Genomic DNA, 17,566 nt, shown 5'->3' with positions numbered 1-17,566 from the left:
TGAAGTGTCTAATTAGTAAGGCACAACACAATCATTAAGGTGCATGCTAAAACCAACCCAAACAGAAATGGATGTTCCACAGTCTTTTATTGTAGCCCTTGCATGGCTGAGCTGCCATCTAGAGGGATGGACTACATATCATCCCAAGAAGAACACATCATAGAGAGAACCATGAATCCTGGAGAATGTTTTCATTTGACAAGATCCTTCATATACTTCCAGCCTTCCATAGTGTATTCACAGGCCCTGGTGGGAGCTACAGATAAAGCAGACATGACTGTCTGCACTCCTGCAAAGAAAGCAGAGAATTATTTTCCCAGGAAGAGTATCATTCAAGCCATAATTCCCAATGTTATTCTAGCATCACGGATCTCTTTAAAGACAGAGATAAAGATCTAGCTTTTTCTGAGAAGCTTTCAAGCACCTGAGGCCTGAGTAATCCTTGGTTCAAATGCAGCTTTATTGTCTCAGTATCATGTGACAGAGAAATTCCAGCTTCAGGACCAGTATAAGGGATAGACAATTTCAAGGTTAAAACAAGGAACTGATACTCATCTAAGTTCAACTTCACTTCTGGTCTTGCCACAGGCTCCACATGTGATTTTGGGTGTGTCACAGTGTTTGTGGGCTGTTTCCTCACAGTTAAATTAAGACTTTGGTGCACCATAGGAACTATAAATTATTTGGTATTTATAACATGCATTGGACTTGAAACATGATCTCTAAAATCCTAGTAATTACAGGAATACTCATCCCCTCTCAAAAGTCAGAAATGGAGTTCAGACACTAGTATATGAAGAGTTCATAAAAGATTCACCTTTTTCAAGAGTAAGCCATGATTTATTTTTTATGCTCTAGTTTCCCTGATCACTATTACCACTACTGATGACCTCATGTTACTGGTCCATAAACTCTTTGTCTAGTTATTGTTGGAGCCACAGACCCCCACCCCGATACTTTACTGAAACATTCAATCTTACATTCTGGGATACAAGAGAGTACCTTGGAGCACTGGCAGTACCCACCAGTAGGCAAGCAAGCTATGTAGGTAAAAGAAGTATTAGCTCCTCCAGTTAGAAAAGGTAAAAAGGTTTATGGGCACACATTTTCCTCTTGATTTCACAATTGGAAATTAAGATAATGAGATAAAATGAACTGCACAAAGTCACTCAGTATGCTAGTTGTGGAACCTGAAGCAGAATACACATCCCTAGTCCAAGACCCAGTGCTCCCTCTACCAGACTACACAATCATCCCTTTCTCGATAATTCGCTTAAGGATGGCAGTACTGAGATAAGCTGCATCACTGTTGATCCTCTGCCCCTTTCACAGTTTAACGAAAAATTTTACCTTTATTCCAGGAATCAGAGGGGGAAAAGTCAATTTTTGGAGTGGGCGGGAGCTAGAAAGAGAAAGAAAAAATATCAGCACTTGGAGGTTTCACTTATAAGAAAAGCCACATCACCTTGGAAAAGCTTCATGTCCTCAGATCTCGAACATATTTCAGTGCTTGCTGTCTCTAAGTCTCAAAAAGCATCAGACATGTGCCCTAAAGCCTAGACTTTTTTATTTCCTACAGTGTAAAGTAGAGGCAGAAGGCAGTACTTAACATTTGAGTACTCTGAAAAATCACCTCCATAAATAAATACTTAATTACTTACTCCTTAAGTATTTCCCATATTGGATACTATAATAAGCAACTACTTTTCCAACTTTCAGCAAAGGCTTGTCCTGAGGATTTTAAAAACTAAGAATTAGTTAAAGACAAGGGTTTCTTCAGGCAATTTAAATTCAACTTGACTGTTAGCAGTCTGACAAATCAGAAGAAGAATCTTTAATTTTTTAAAAGTATGTAGGATCCTTCAATAAAAAGCATACTGAAATATCTCCCAGATCAAGCATGTAGTCTCTCCTCTTTGACCCTGCATAAGCTAGTTAGTTACCTTGTCTGCTTTCAAATGACATCAACAAACAATTTTCTCCCCTAATCCTCTTCAAAGAATTCTTAGTGTGAAATTCAGATTAAACAGCAAAACTTCTGCCAACATCACTGAACCTGAATATCATCCCAATGTTTTCTCCTCCTTATTCAGAGAACATCCAATTTGCTGACAGTGTTTATCTGCATGGTCCTTACCTCCCAGCCTACGTAACTTGTCCATTCTTTGATAGCTGGAGGCAGTACTGTTTGAGCTTTTTTGAGGGCTTCAGCACCTTCTGCACCGCTGCCCAGCAACCCCTGATCATATGCCACATATACAGCAGCTCCAGCCAAGCTTCCTTTGATGATAAACCTGAAAGAATCAAAAGCAGCAACATTTCAGTTCATATTACGAGTATTGTTGCATCTCTCTCAGCAGGTTGTGACTGTAAAATGGAGGGGATCAATAAAGAAACCAAAGGTCACAAATGCTTTCCTCTGAGGTCTTACTTCAGACAAAAAGCAGCAGACAAGTATCTGGCTATCATCTTTTTTTTTTCCCTAAACCAAGTAGTCCCTATCAACTGTGAGAAAGCATATTGTTTGCTTTTTTATCAGCAAGAGTTTTCAAGAATAAAAAATGTGGAAGCATCAAAAATCTCTAAGTATGAGCCGCTTTTCTAAGTATGAGAACCATTGGCTTAGACCCTTGATAAAAGAGACAATAGGATTCAGCATGTTAATGATGGGGTTCTTGCCATCTTGTTAATAAGTAATCTGATTAATTTGATAGGTACCAACATCTTACTTAGCTCATTACGATCTGTGTAACATTTAGCCAAGCCTACACGGCCAAGGCTTTTCAAGCTTCCCAGCAGAGCACATACTGTCCTAACACTACAGTTTTACAGCTGTGGTGGCACCCCACAAAACAGATGCGAACACTTGACCCTTATTTATTTTTTCATTATTGATGAAAGATCTGAGGAGAGCAACTTTTCCAGGTTCATAGACAAGAGCGCTACCTCCTCTAAATAAAATAAAAATATACAAAGCTACTGCACACCTGGGGAGGAGGGGAAGAACCTCGCCAGATCGCAGCAACGCAACAGAACTTATGATAGACACAGACACTGGGAGAGGCAGGAGAATCAATACTTAAACCCACGTATCCGCAAGTACTTGGGGGAAGAAGGGCTTCCCCACCGAGGATTTCCCGTTCGCTCCCCAACGCGCCCTTCCAGGCCTCCCCCCGCGCCCCGGCCGGCCACGCAGACCACAAAGCGTCCCCTCAGCACACGGCGCCCCAGGGCCTCAGACCGGCCGCGGGGCTCCTGCCGAGAGCAGCGGCTGCCGGGGCCGGGCCGGGCCGGGCCGGGCCGGCACTCACCGGGCGGCGAGCAGCAGGCGGGCGGCCATGGCTGCGCCAAGGGCAGGGCGCCGGCCCCGGGGCCGCCGGGAGCCGGGCACGTGGCCGGGCCGCCCCTCCCCCGGGGGGCGGGCAGGGGAGGTGCGAGGAGGGTCACGTGGTGCCTGCGGCTGAGTCCCCGCGCCGTAAGTTGGGGGGGGAAGCCGCGGGCCGGGGGCTGCCGGGGGGCCGGGGCCGGGGCCGGGGCCGGGGCCGGGGCCGGGGCCGGGGAGCACCAGAGCCCAATGCGAAAAGTTTTGTGAAAGGACAGAACGAACTGAAGCTGTGTTTAGTTAGATGGAGGGAAGAGCAGGGAGTTTGTCCCTCCGGTGCTGCCTTCCTGGCTAATTAACGAGCCAGCCTCGTCTGTGAGGCCGCGCGGAGCTGTCCCGGAGCGGGATTAGCCCCGGCCTGGGGGATGAGCCTGAGCAGAGCAGGCGAGGGACCTACAGCACGCACAGGGCCCCGCGCATGTGAACGGCCGAGCCCAGTACATGCACCCAAACTGAAACAAGGAAAGAAAGACAGAGATGACAGAACCACAGCATGTCAGGGACTGGAAGGGACCTTGAAAGATCACCCAGTCCAGTCCCCCTGCCAGAGCAGGAGCACCTGTATCAGGTCACACAGAAACTCATCCAGGTGGGTTTTGAATGTCTCCGGAGAAGGAGACTCCACAGCCCCCCGGGCAGCCTGTTCCAGTGCTCCCTCACCCTCAGTGTGACAAAGTTTCCTCTCATATTTAAGCGGAACCTCCTATGTTCCAGCTTGCACCCATTGCCCCTTGTCTCATCATCGGCTGTCACCCAGAAGAGCCTGGCTCTGTCCTCCTGACACTCACACTTTACTGATTTAGAAGCATTAATAAGGTCACCCCTCAGTCTCCTCCAAGCTAAAGAGACTCCCTCAGCCTCTCCTCGTAAGGGAGATGCTCTGCTCCCTTAATCATCCTCATGACTCTGTGCTGGACTCTCTCACGCGGTTCCCCGTCCTTCTTGAAATGAGGGGCCCAGAACTGGACACAATATTCTGAGTCTTAGAGAGTTTTGTTGACCGACTTTGATGGGAACAGTTACAGCCACTCTCAAGGCCTCCAGACACATCCGTGTGCTGCCACAGAATCCCTGCCTCCCATGACAGTTGCCCTGTTTGAAGTTTTTCATTTTTTCATGCTGTGCAGTCACACCCATAAGCAGTCTCTTGCTGGGCTTCACCCCCACCCCGTTTGCATGGAAGTTCATCCGGGTCTTCAGCATCAATGCTTGTAGCAAGGCTTCAGCCTGTTATTCCTGTCTGCTGCTTCATTTCTGCAGTGTGCAATAGGATGTGCCAGTTATCCTGAAGCACTGTTTTTATGTGGTGAATATTCTCAGCTATGAGCATAATAATTCTTTCATTAATTAAACATTCTGTAAGATTAGATGCAAGTTTTTGTTTGTTTTCTTTCTACAGAGAGAACTCTTACTGTATAGAGGCTCTCTCAGTTCAGAGAGCTGTGGAAATTGACAGCAAAAGACCTCTTTCTTAGAATCAGATGTATTTTCTTTGTATTTTCTTTGTCTTTCCTTTATTTCCCTTTTTTAAAGAAACTAAGCTCCAAACCCTTTAGTCTTTACAAATGCCTGCATAAAATTGGCATAACCAAGTTTGTATTTCCTGGGCAAATTCAAACCATTTGCAGGACTGTGGTGTCCTCTCCCTTCAGTGGGGAAACAGCAACTTTGCAGCATCTTATTCAAGGGTTAAAAGTCAATCTCCCTCCCATCTTTCATTCTCAGCAAAGGTGACTGGCTGTCAGTGGAGAGACACCTCAGGTGTCTCTTTCAGTTCCACACAGTGCCTCACATATGTAAATTCCTTTTTTTTTGTCATGCAAAACCTTTTGTCTCTTGCAGGTTGGCTGACAGCATCAGAGGAAGGAGATTACAGTATTTTGGCTGCAGTGCTCAGCTTTGAGGCTTCGTTCTTTACAACTTTGAGGGATATGAGGCCACTTGGAAAAGTGCTTTGTGCTACAGGGATTATAGCTGTACTTCTAGCTTTCTTCTGGAAAGACACTTTTAACCCAGGTAGACTCACCACAGGGTTCAGTCCAAACTAGAATATAAAATGTGTAAGAGAAGATACTCTATTTCCAAACTTGGAAATATTGGTGGTCTTTTTCTGCCCATGGTTTACCCGAGGTGGAGCCAGGTAGCATGTCAGCTACTGTCTGAGCAGGGTGGGTCAGACTGAGCTTCCTACTCTGTGACTGATAGCGAGCCTGGGGTTGCCAGGATGAAGGAAGGAACTGTCTGTTACATATCAGAAGAGCTAGGCTGAGCTGACTGCCATGTGCCAGGGCTCATGAGCTAGGTGAGCTTTCCTGTGACCCAGTCCAAAACAGGTCAAGGTGGCTCGCTACTTGACATGAAATGGCTGGTTATCTGATGACTAGCTTTGTGCTACAGGCACCTGGCAGAAGGGAAAAGTAGCTCATTCTTCAGAGGTTAGGTGATCCTTGATTATTTTCACTCTAGCATCAGAAGGCATTGTTAATCTCATGGCTTCTTTGGGATAGTCCTGCTTCTTTACTAGTTATGGAGAAGCACTGAGCCTTTTGAGAACACACACACACCTTCGTACTTTAGAGCTCTGCCATTAGCCAGGGGCAGCTGCTGTGCTGCGTCCTTTACTTCTATACCTTTTTTTTCATCTTTCCCATGAATAAGAGAGCCTTTCTGGTGCCCGTGTTCTCCTGACTGGAGCCAGTGCTGGGATTGGAGAGCAGATGGCATACCATTATGCCAGATTTGGTGCTGAAATTCTTCTGACTGCTAGGAGGGAAGCTGTGCTGCAGAAGGTAAGAACTTCCTTGTTTGAGGGAAAACATGAGGGTTTTGGACTTTTGCACACACATGCATGCACACACAAACAAATGTTGGCATTTTCCAATGCAACTGTTTTACTCACCAACTGAATTACTGTAAGAAACTTTTAACACTTTCTGGAAAAAAAAAAAAAAAAAGTGTATCAGCAGTACATTTTGAGCCTGATTCACTGTTAGTGTCCTCTACCATTCTATCTGTCACCTGGATGGGTTGCTCTGTCTGTGTTATCATACGCCCATGTCTGCTGCAATATACCTTTTTCTTACCAGAAGGCATACTGGGGAGAGGTAATCTAGAAGGAAAATGTTATTTAGAAGGGAGTTTGGCCTGTATGGGAACATGGATATATGTTGTCTGAACTACGGTTCCTATGAGATACTGTGTACCTCTTCAGTGTCCAAGCAATTCTGTTTGTATCTTTTTTGTTAAAGACTACAAACTCTTTGTAATAATGTTTGAACAGCTCAAATAGATGAGACTCCTTTATCTGTAGTATATAAAATGAGACAAAATTGAGAGGTCTCTTTCAGACTGTGGGGATAAGTGACTTGCCTGGAAAGTTCTGCATTATGAAATGATGCAAAAGGAAGGTCAGGGACAGTGAGCATCGTACGCATTAAGACACTTCCTAAAGCCTGGCAGGCATTATTTCAGCAGATAGCTAGATGTACCATTCGCACCTTCACATACTCATCACACTTCTTCTGAAGATTGTCTTTTTGGATGATTCTTGATCCTTTTCCAAGATTTATAGAATCTGCATCTTGCGAAGAGTTACCTCTGTTTAAGTGGGTAGATGAAGTCTTGATGTAAAATGAGCCCTCTGCAGGCTGAATAGTGTTAGATTTAGAATTAAAGTGTGTGTCTTTGTCTAGAATTGACTGTTACTGACTGTAGTGTGGGGAGAAAAAAAGCTCCTTACAGTGCCCTTCTGTTCTTTCCCCTCCCACCCCATTTTGTTTAATCTCTGGGGGAGTGTTGTTTTTCAAGGTGATGGAGAAATGCCTGACACTTGGAGCAAAGAAAGTCTTTTATGTTCCGGCCGATATGTCTTCCCCTTCAGAGCCTGAAAAGGTGGTTCAGTTTGCTGTCCAAAAACTGGGTAAGCAGAAGAAAAATGGCAGATACGGAAGAGTGGAAACAAACTTTGCTGGTTGTTTCAGTTTATATGACATGTTCCTTTGTTCAGCAAAGGTGTAGATGACACCTTGCCCTGGTCACCCTTCAGGGATTACAGTTCTCAAGCCATATCTTGCTTTATACTGACATCCAAGTTTGAGGAAACTGATTGGAAATAAATCTGATAACAGTCCTCATCCCAGCTCCTCTGGCCTTGCCAATCTTGGCTTCTCTTTGATAACCCTGGAGTCAAGAGATGTGGCTTTCTGTAATTTACCTAAGTTCAGGAAGCTGTGAAAGGTGAGGTGTCATAATTTTTCAGATGTTCACTGCTTGCCTGGTCAGAACCAAGCCAGAACCCAGGAGGAGTTCTGATTGTGATCTTAATTCTGTTCTGGCTTCATCTTTGGCATCTCTCAAGCTCTCAGATACACAGATAACTCACATTCCAGTAGGAGCTTCCTGCTTCAGCTTCCACATGTCCCTCACTGAGGGGAGTGTTTAGGAAGAGAGGATGTGGCATTTGTAAACACCAGTCTGGGAGTGGCTGACTTTTCAGTTGCTTTTCGTGAGGAGGACTCTTCAGGCAGCATATACAAATGTATTTTGCTAGAGGAGAAAAATATGCAAAAAATATTTGCTCAAAGTACTTTGCTGAAACCATGCCCTCGTAGCAACAGCTACAGTACCTCATACATTCGCTATACATGAGCAGGTACCAGCTGCACACACCCAGCCCTGAGCAGACATAGTGTCTTGTGTTGAGAGAAACAGAAACTAGGAGGTCTGAAAGCAGTGACCTGTTCCTTTAGCAAAGCTGAGTCCAAGACTTCATAGGAGGTTCTTATTTTAACTGATTCACACATCTCATACTCGCAGAGATTCTCAGCCACTCGTTCTTTTGTACTAACAGGCAACAAGATGTGTATGACCAAGTACCCTCTCCAGGCTTACTACTGGTGATAAAAAGGACAAGGAATACCAGCTGTAGAGTCCTCATCATGTTTCCTGGGTTTTGGTTGGTGATCACATGCTGCTATTTGATTGTCTTTCTTTCCCTGTAAGAGTGATTATAATCATTCGCCTCTTCACCCCATCTTATTAGGTTAAGGCTGTTATTAGGCAACATTTTCTATTATACTCACTGTCCGTTTGTCCATTGCCTGAGTGTCTTAATTACTTCATTATTTTTTTGGTTTTCTTGCTGTGAGTGTCTTAAGAAATTGTCTTAAATTGTGCTGCGATCTGGATGACCTGCCAATCCAGCAGCCATCAATATATGATAATTCTTAGGCCTTTTGCTATTCCTGCTGGTGTTTTCACACATATGCATTCTCATACCAATCTTAATTTTTCTGTTATAATTCTCTGTACTTAAAACTTTAAAAATAGAGTGCACCACTGGAATTAAATTCCAAGTCTGCATTACCCTGAAATATCATTACAGAAAGCATCTGTTAAAGAAAAGGAGCTTTCATTCCAGTTCTACCCTTGAGAAGCAGGCACAGCTGCTGTCAGATGGCCGTGTTTAATGTCTCCATGCTGAAGCATTTTCCAGCCTCCTCAGGGGCTGGTTCAGCCCTCCTGCTGGCATTTCTGAGTTCCTCAGTGACTGACTGGGGACAGCCACCCTATTTCACTGTTTTTTCTCCTGTACACAGGGGGACTGGATTACCTAGTGTTAAACCACATTGGCAATTCCCCTTTCCAGATGTGGAATGGAGATGTGGAATACACCCGCTGGCTCATGCAGGTGAGGATTCCCAGCAGGAAGAGCTCATCTGGAATTGAGTGAGTCTAACCTCCTGAGACAACTTCAAGAGGCTTAAAGACAAATTCAAGCCTGTGGCAATAGCTTAGAACAAACCTTTTATTTCATTTGTGTGTCAAGTCACATGGTTTGTCACTGGACTAGGTGTTTTGCTTAGTTATGCTGGTGTATATATGTGCAGAAGAATGTCTGGGAAAAACTTCAATTCTTCTCTCTTTCATTCTGTCCTTCTTATCTCCCATTAGCCCAGAACTGTTAGAAATTGCTATGGTAGGTACAGGCAGTTGCACAATGTGGAGTAAAGAATGACATACAGAGAAATCAGGGACAGATAATTATCTCTTGTCAAGACATTTGTATGTTATAGCCCAGGAATAACCTTCATTCTGACTCTTCTCCATTGCATTTTCTGGAATCTGAAAGGTTTACATATGCACTACCTATCCCTGTTCTCACAGAGATGATTCTTTCCTCCTGATGTTTGAAATCACAAATCCAAGCCATGCTCAATTTAATATGAACACTGAGTTAGCTTTCTGGCTCATGATGACCTTCTCTCCAAACAATCTTGCTCCTTCCATGACTACTTTATCATTTTAGGTGAATTTCTTTAGTTATGTGGCCCTCACAACAGCAGCTCTTCCCACCCTGGAGAAGAATAAAGGCTCTCTGGTGGTCGTCTCTTCCCTCACAGGTTAGTGTTTGTAACTGGCACAAGTGCTGTTCTTGTCAAAACCATGGTTCCCAGCACACACTGTTTCTCTGTGTCCTTCAACAGATGTTCAAGCTGTGCTTTTTCTAATATTAAGCAGGATGGTGGCTGGCTGGGCTTCTTGCTTTCTGGAAGACCTTCTCTGTGTTGCATCTTTTTGTATTCCCTTGTAATTTTGCTCTTTACTTAGCATGCACCCTGATCTACTTGTTTGGCTCCAGTCCCTCACACCCAGGCCCATTTCCTGCTTTTCTGACACAGCATTAAAACCTTCCTGCTGCTCTAAGGCCTTCTGGCTTTGGCCAGCCTAAATAGCAGTCTGCCAAGTAGCTGTACCTACTGTACGGGATGGAAAGGCAGGAAAAAGCCTTCAGTGTGTCTGCTCAAGGGCACTGCATTCACCACAGCTGTGGTCCTTCCCTGCAACCTAATGTGCTTGGGTGACTGGGAACTACCATGGCCAGATATACCACCATGTGACCCAGTCCCTGTGGTTACATGAAATGGGGCGCCATCTATCCTACAACCACTTTCCTGGTCTTTTCCATTCTCTTCTTCTCCTTTCCAGGGAAAATACCCACTCCCTTCACCACTTCTTACTCTGCCACCAAGTTTGCTTTGGATGGATTCTTCAGCTCACTGCGCCATGAACTCATCATGCAGAAGAGAAACATCTCTGTCACACTGTGCATCCTGGGCCTGATTGATACTGATACGGCATTAGAGAAAACCAGGTATGTATTTGGAGGAGGGTGTGAGTCTGCGAGGGAGTGTCTGCAGGAACACATCCCTTGAAAGCATGCAAAGAAGTGCAAACAACTGTATTTAAGATGGTGTGGGCATCTGTTTGGATGTGCTTGAAAACTAACATGAAGAGTACATCTGCTTGGATACATCGTATGGGTGTGTGTCCACCTCTGCGTGGAACATGAACATGCAGAACCGTGTGGTAGTCATTCTGCATAGTTAAAACCACAACAGGGACTAGCTTTGAGTGATTCTCTGATTCTTTCTTTCCAGGGGTAAAGTGTACCTAACTGCTTCTCCTGCTGCTGAAGCAGCACTCGCCATCATCCAAGCGGGTGCCACCAAGGTGCAGGAGGTTTTCTACCCGTGGTGGCTGCAGTACACATGCAGCCTCTGGGTTTTGTTCCCCTGCCACCGGAACCAGGTTTTACAGAGTTACTATAACTACAGCAGCCCTTGAAGGCTGCACAGTCTCAGTCTCCTCTCCTGTACTACACCCCTTCTAACTATAGTCACCCCTGTCCCACTAAGCATTCCGGTCAACCATCACTATCAGTTGGGAGCAAGACAGCAGTGGTGGAAAAGTAAGCTTAGCTCATTTCATAAGACTCTGCTTGAACTCCCTTTCATCCTGCATCAGTCATAGTTCTGATTTTTCTGACTAGTAGTCAGAGATCCATTCCCCCTGTTCACTGTGTCTGAGCTTTCCACCCATTTTCTTTCCTTCAGCCTCACCTGTCTGCTCTTACCACCTCAAGTTCTTCCCTCAGCTCCATCTGTAATGCCTGAAGGTTATTAGTGCCTCATATTCTCTGCCAAGGGTCAAGCAACAGTCTTCAGCAGGAACAAAGTGTTCAGAGCCCTTCCAACCTTTTCTAACAGATGCTGCAGTGTTTGGCACCAAAGCTGAGGTGGGCTCTGCAGGTTTATTGGGCATTGCTTGGGAACGGCAAACCAGGCACATATGGTTGTTTTCCCCTCTTGCTAATGTAGAAGTGCTACTGTGGGTGTTGCATTTCAGGAGTGGATTCACCTTCCCTTATTGTTCATCAGGTACTTGGAGTGCTAAAACGAGTCAGCACTCAGCTGAGTGCTTTCCCTCCATCCACAGCCAGTTTCCCAGCATGGATAAAGAACAAATATCTTGGAGAGGAAGGTGGGGGTTCTTTCCTTTTCATGGCTCTGGGAATGACAAGCAGAACTGTTATGCCCATATTCTGCTTTTGCTGATGAACAGTAGCCAGGTTGGGGAAGCAGAATAACCCCCTACCAGCACCCCCAACTTCTGCCTACCAAGTATGATTCTTCTTCTATGTAGGAAGAATGCAGCTTGCAGTACTCTGTGTGACAAGACCAGAGCCTGCTGGGACCAAGGGCTTCTGGGGGTGTGTATCAAGGTGTTTCCCAGGCCAGGACAATTTGATGTGCACAGAGCAAAAATAGAAGAGGAAAGAAAGACCCTGTTGTGAGAGTTTGGCGTTGTGAAAACAATACTTTTGCTGGTTTTATATTGCAGTCATATTAAACTGAGCGGTACATATCAGCCTTCCTCCCTGCTTATGCTTCCCCTTGAAGGAACTCAAGGTGGCAAAGCCAAAGGCAGTGAGGTGCAAAAACCTGTAGCTTTCTGAGTCAGCCCCATTGTCCGGTCCTTGCTTCTGTGCATGCAAAACTCCAGCATGGTTGACACAGGTGAATCTGGAGCTGGGAGTGTTTTCTGAGTGATTTGGGCAAAGTGTGCGTTTGTTTTTTCATCCCCACGTACCTATTCCCTCACTGGAAGGACTCAATCCTTTAGCCTGTTCTTCCTTCCCTCACCCCTCTGTCTTTTCCATCTGCTTTTTGTCCCCAAGATTTATTTATGTCCCCAAGCTCTTATTTAGCCCCTTTACTCACGATTGTCCCATAGAGGAGGAATAGCAGTGTCTGGAAGCCATGCAAGGCTGGTTACTAACCTGTGTTTTCAAAGGTGTTAAAACTAGAATAAAACTTAGGTTTATGGCTTTTTCCTCGTCTACTTTACTAATTCGGATACGGATTGTCTGGTACTAGTACACCAAATCTTGGGTGTTGAGAAAGCTGCTTTGGTTCACCGCCGGTGGCAACAGAGGGGCGCTGGGAGCGGGGGGCCCCGGAGCGGGGCCGAGGCCGGCGGATGCGGGGCCTGAACCCCCGCGGGGCGGGGGGCGGTGAGAGAACGGCGCTGAGGGGAGCGCCCGGAGCGGGGGCCAGGGGAGACCCCGCCCCCTCGGAGCGGGCCGGGCGAGCGGCAGCGCCGGATTGGCTGAGCCCGAGGGATATGCAAATCGGCCGCGGCCGGGAGCTTCTCCGGTCGGCGGGAGGCCCGGCAGCCCCGCCCCCTGCCTCGATCGGCGGGCGGCTCCTCCAACCGCCAACCGCCACGGCCTCGGGGCTGGCGGCCGGGAGCCGGGGGGGCGCGGCGGGAGCGGCGCGCGGCAGGGAGAAACTTCGGGAAGCGGCGCCGGGGCTGGCGGCGGCTGGGCGGAAACCGCGGGCGGGGCCGAGGGGAGCGGGAAACGGCGCCGGCCTGCGGGAGCAGCGGGCCCGGCCGCGGGGCATGTGGTGCCGTGAGCGGTTGTCTTCGGGTGTAAGCACTGGGTGAGAGCGGGTGCAGCCAACACACGGAGTAAAACCCAAGTGACTTAGGAAGTAAAACTTTTATTAAATAAATTTAAGATTTTTTTAGACCAGAGCAAGGCATTGGACATTGATGAAGCTTGTATCACGCCTGTACCGGTGTACAGTCACATCAGTAACTGTGATGGAAAAAATTGTAAATGCTTGTTTTAAACGAGCTTGACCTAGCATTTCCAAAATTCCCCCTTTTTTTCTTCCCATTTTGCATTTGTTGGTCGTTTTATTTTTTTGTTCAAAATTAGGTTAAATTTAAACTTCATGAAATTAATTGTAGCAGAAATAAAGTACATTATACAAATCACATACATAATAGATGTTAAGTATAAAAATGGTATTTACAATAAGTAAACATGGACTATAGAAACACACAGACTCCCACAGCTTCATCCATCTCTCTTGTAAACTCTCAGCATTCGATACAGAGGGGTGGTTCAGGAGATCTGAAGGTACTTAAAGAACTATGCCACAGACATCTGAACAAAGGGAAACTGGAGGAGGATGAGAGGTGGCCGAGGTCCTCTCAAGTCCCTGGATCTCTCTTCAGGATCAATTGCATCAACCTTTCTCCACCAACCCTCTGTTCACATTTGAACACAGACATGCACATACATACACACAGAAATGTTCTTGACACCTTATCAAATTCTGGAATAATGAAGCTATTTATTCAGGAGGGTTTTGTTTGTTTGTTTGCTTTTGTTTTTGTTTTTGTTTTTTTCTTCTTCCTTCTTTCCTCTTTATTTTAATAGAAACTAGAAAAGACTGAAGTCATTAAAGGGTTTTGCCTTGTCAGTATGACCCGCACACGCTCAGGGATCTTTTTTAAGCTCTGAATTACGTTCTGTGCTTAAGTGTATGTATATATGTGTGTGTATCTATATTCTGCATAATCCCTCCCTTGGAGGGAGTGGTGGGGGAAAAAAAAGAATGACAACCACCTTTCAACATACTATCCTTGTGTCTGCTTGTGAAAGCTTTGCAGAGGGTGCAAGAGGTGAGTCTTCTTGCCAAATTCAGATGGAGAATATGTCCTGTGTGGTCTGTGAATCAAAAATGCCTGCTAGCCAGCTTTAGGCCACTTCCAATACATGGAAGCAGCGTGTGGCCCCTGGGAGGTTTCTGTCACTATTTTGGAGATGGCATTTGCTCACACTTTCATCTTCTCCCTTGATCAAAAAAATGCCCTGTTACCACGAAGAGCTATGAAGTTGGGCCAGTACAATGTGTGGGGAGGCAGTACAGCTCCTGTAGGTAAAAGGGTTGATTTCCTGTGCTTTCAGCCTAATTGAGGAGTGCTCACGATAGGCTTTGGCACCAAATTCCAGGAGCTTGGTCTGCAGAAGCCCTTGGAAGGGTAAGACAGAAGCTCTTGAGATCCTTAACCAGGCTGGTGCTAAGGTTGGTGGGTGAGTGACTTGAGCTGAGCAGCTGGCTGTGCCCTAATCCTGGAGGTATGTGGTTCTATTTCTCCTTGCTTCTTGTTAATGTTGAGTAGAGAGATGTGCTCACTCTCTTGCTCTCTGTCCATCCAGGCATCTTCTCAAAATGTTCAGGTCTATTTGCAGTGCCTCCTGAGAAGACACTGCTGCAGAGGTAAACCCTTAGCTTCCAACCCCTCTTGCAAGGAGTCAGTCTCTGAATGGAAAAATTTGGTCCTGTGAGTCACTTCAAAAACAAACAAAAAAGAGATTGTATAATACTTATATTTATCTAGGAAAGGGGCAGGAGATGGGATGGGTGGGAGGAACAAAGCTAAAGTTCCATATGCCACAGCAGTAACCTAGAGACACACCAGTGGGTTTTCTTGGTCCATGCACTCCAAGCACATCCCAAGAGGAAGAGCTTTGGGTTCCCAGGGGCTGCTCATTTTCTGGTCCCTTTTGCTATATACCACATTAGTAGCATATATGAGAGTCTGTCGTGGCAAGAATCTTGCTGCTGGGCAGATACTGATTCTTCTCTTCAATTTCCATGATTTTAGGAAGGAGGGCAGAAGGAGGATGGGGTGAGTAAGTGGGGAGCAGAGGAAGGAAAGAGGTGGCATCAAAAGAGTTGATAAATTGACAGGCCTGTCTGTAAATCAACTTGAAGCATAAATTCTTCCTATAGCTTTCCCTTCACCTGAATAGAAAGGGAGGAGGGAGGGAATTGGGAGATTAGGAGGACATCTGTGCAAACGTCAGGCTTTGAGTTGCTGCTGCTTCAATGTAGAGGAAGATGACCCCAATTAGATGGGATCAAGATCGGCCCCCTCTTGCTCCCAGTCTGTTGGCTCACGGGAACTAGCTCTATGACAGCCAGCTCTCACATCAGGCAGCTCTTCTGTGGCCCTTCAGAGCATCACCTGGGGCTCATAAGCATCTCTTGATGATGTGGCTACCAGAGAAGGATTAACAGATCCCTCAAGGCTCAGCTGACATTGTAGCAACCATTGAGTGCAGCTGTGTAGCTATGGGGATAGGCACTGCAGACCACAATACAGGCTTAGCTGTGCTCCGGACTCTTTCCATAGGCCTTAATTTCACAGGAGATAAAAGAAATAGGAGCTAGCTGTCATGAGTACACTGAACTATTTCCAGACATGGCCCTCTCTTGCCCCAATTCTAGTTTATTGTCCCCACCTGAGACAGGAGCACTTGGTTTCTCTGTGGTAACTGCTGTGCTAGGACTGCCCTGAACAAAGCAGAAAATCATTGTGTGACTGCATCGGGAGGTAATTGTCTTCTGAACAGTTTTTCTGTGATCCTTACAAGGCATGGGATTGTCCCTTCTTACCCATGAAGCATTGTCTCCAGGCGAATTTCAGGGCACATGCAACAGGTGAGAATAGACCTATTGGATTTTAAGACCTTTTTAGGAAGATTAATAGTTTATGGGATGTGGCAGAAAGTAAGCTGAAGCCTTACTTAGACTACAGACAGGTAATCTGAACCCATCTGGCTAACAGGGACCTGACTGTACTGATAGGTCTTGCCTAGCCTCACCTGTGTCCTCTGCCCATGGGTCCCAGAGCCTCACTTCAGCTCAGGCCTGTGCCTTCAGTCCTTGTCTGATCTGTGTGTCACAGATGTGAGAGTTTCCACCTTAGCCATAGCTGTGAACATGCCCAGTCATGCAGCTTGCTATCTGGACCTCAACCCCTGGATCGTCTTCCTATCTTGATGTTGGATTTGTCTAATACATTTGCTTGGCAATCACTGGACTACGTCTGACCCTCTTTACCAGTCCTGATAGTGATACTGGCCTGCAGATTAACTCCCTAGCTTGGCCTTGGCTTTGCCTTATTGCCACAAACTTGCCTGATGATCTTGGCTCTTGTTGAACCCAGCTATTGTCTCCAGGCTTGTCCTGGTTGCTTGCTCAAGTACCGTAGGCCTGGGCCCTGGCAGGAAAGGTCTCTACATTGCCATCTGCATCACTGTGTTCAGCTCCTGGCTCCCCACTCCTCAGGGAGAAGCCAGCTCTTGCTGCCCCCACCACCAATGGCCAGCACCATGTAGGAACTGGACTGTGATGGTGCTAGATTTACCTGTGCTGCAGAAGCAACTCCTGATTGTTCACTCCTGTCAGTAGGGATGGTTAGCGTCCTTGGGTCGTTTCAACTGGACCTTCAAACGTTTCATGCCAATCTGGAAGCCATTCATGGCCTGAATAGCAGTTTGTGCACTGGATGGGTTGTCAAAGCTTACAAAACCTGAAGGACAGGACACAGACACAGATAGTAGCAGCACTGTTGGTTCCATGCTCAATGCATGTATGTCCTAGTTATGTCATGCTCCCTTTGCCTCAGGGCAACAGCACTCACCAAAACATTTGCTCTGGTTGGTGGCACGATCCATGAACACCTTGGAGGAGATGATATTGCCAAAGGGTAGGAACATCTGCATCAATTCATTGTCTCCAAACTCCTGAGGGAGATGGTAGATGAAGAGATTGCAGCCTTCAGGACCTGCAGGCATGAGGGTAATGGGGAGAGACAAAGCACAGAGACAGCCCCCAAAGGGACAGGGAAAAGGGCTCGACTCAGAGCACAGCACTGATAGAGAACCCCAGCACTGCCTCTTTTTGTCTTGACCTCCCCTTGCTTGTCTCAGTTACTGGATCAAGGGTACTGAGAGCTCTCCAAAACCATCTGGGAGAGCTAAAGGTTCTGGAGAGCAGACTCACTTTCAGAGCTTGCCCAGTTCCCACCTGGAGTGCTGGAAATGACAACTCTCTGTGAGCATATGGGTGCTGTTGTACTGAAAGGGAATCAGCTGAGGTAACAGCTCCACGTTCATAGCTTCCCCAGACTTGCTCAGCACTGCCCCAAGCAGTAGATAGCTCTATGTGAAAGCTGCAACTCCTCCCTGCCGACAGC

The 17,566-nt window shown here is 46.4% G+C and overlaps 3 protein-coding genes across 14 annotated transcripts in view; 1 reads left to right on the top strand and 2 right to left on the bottom strand.

Moving 5' to 3' along the window:
- Positions 1-68: 68 nt before the first annotated feature.
- Positions 69-3,393, bottom strand: MICOS13 (mitochondrial contact site and cristae organizing system subunit 13). Its single transcript, XM_084499130.1, has 4 exons — positions 3,312-3,393; positions 2,138-2,294; positions 1,351-1,402; positions 69-289 (listed from the first exon to the last, which is right to left on the bottom strand). The coding sequence occupies exons 1-4, from the start codon at positions 3,338-3,340 to the stop codon at positions 192-194; spliced, it is 336 nt and encodes a 111-aa protein (XP_084355256.1). The 5' UTR covers positions 3,341-3,393; the 3' UTR covers positions 69-191.
- A 15-nt stretch (positions 3,394-3,408) lies between these two features.
- Positions 3,409-12,550, top strand: HSD11B1L (hydroxysteroid 11-beta dehydrogenase 1 like). Of its 3 annotated transcripts, none has more exons than XM_084499120.1 (8): positions 3,409-3,475; positions 5,225-5,398; positions 6,041-6,171; positions 7,190-7,301; positions 8,980-9,071; positions 9,690-9,783; positions 10,370-10,535; positions 10,822-12,550. In XM_084499120.1, the coding sequence occupies exons 2-8, from the start codon at positions 5,314-5,316 to the stop codon at positions 11,006-11,008; spliced, it is 867 nt and encodes a 288-aa protein (XP_084355246.1). In that variant the 5' UTR covers positions 3,409-3,475; positions 5,225-5,313; the 3' UTR covers positions 11,009-12,550. The 3 variants fall into 3 exon arrangements, with proteins under 3 accessions (XP_084355246.1, XP_084355248.1, XP_084355247.1); XM_084499121.1 differs by lacking the exon at positions 3,409-3,475 and adding an exon at positions 3,956-3,971; XM_084499122.1 differs by lacking the exon at positions 5,225-5,398 and having other exon boundaries at positions 3,428-3,475.
- Positions 12,551-13,852: 1,302 nt separating this feature from the next.
- Positions 13,853-17,566, bottom strand: part of CELF5 (CUGBP Elav-like family member 5) — a 37,883-nt gene continuing 34,169 nt past the window's right edge. For 3 of the 10 annotated variants that reach the window (XM_084499108.1, XM_084499113.1, XM_084499112.1), the window contains 3 exons: positions 17,012-17,155; positions 16,736-16,900; positions 13,853-16,038 (listed from right to left, as the gene is read on the bottom strand). In XM_084499108.1, coding sequence (XP_084355234.1) covers positions 16,773-16,900; positions 17,012-17,155 — 272 coding nt within the window. In that variant the 3' untranslated portion in view covers positions 13,853-16,038; positions 16,736-16,772. Of the gene's footprint in view, positions 16,039-16,735; positions 16,901-17,011; positions 17,156-17,566 lie in introns of those variants that run through there. The other 7 variants (XM_084499111.1, XM_084499114.1, XM_084499115.1 and 4 more) reach the window with 5 other exon arrangements.

Source organism: Aythya ferina, assembly GCF_964211825.1.
Source record: "Aythya ferina genome assembly, chromosome: 26".
Lineage (NCBI taxonomy): Eukaryota > Metazoa > Chordata > Aves > Anseriformes > Anatidae > Aythya > Aythya ferina.
The sequence above is the reverse complement of the archived record's forward strand: the minus strand, read 5'-3'. Positions and strand labels throughout refer to the sequence as shown.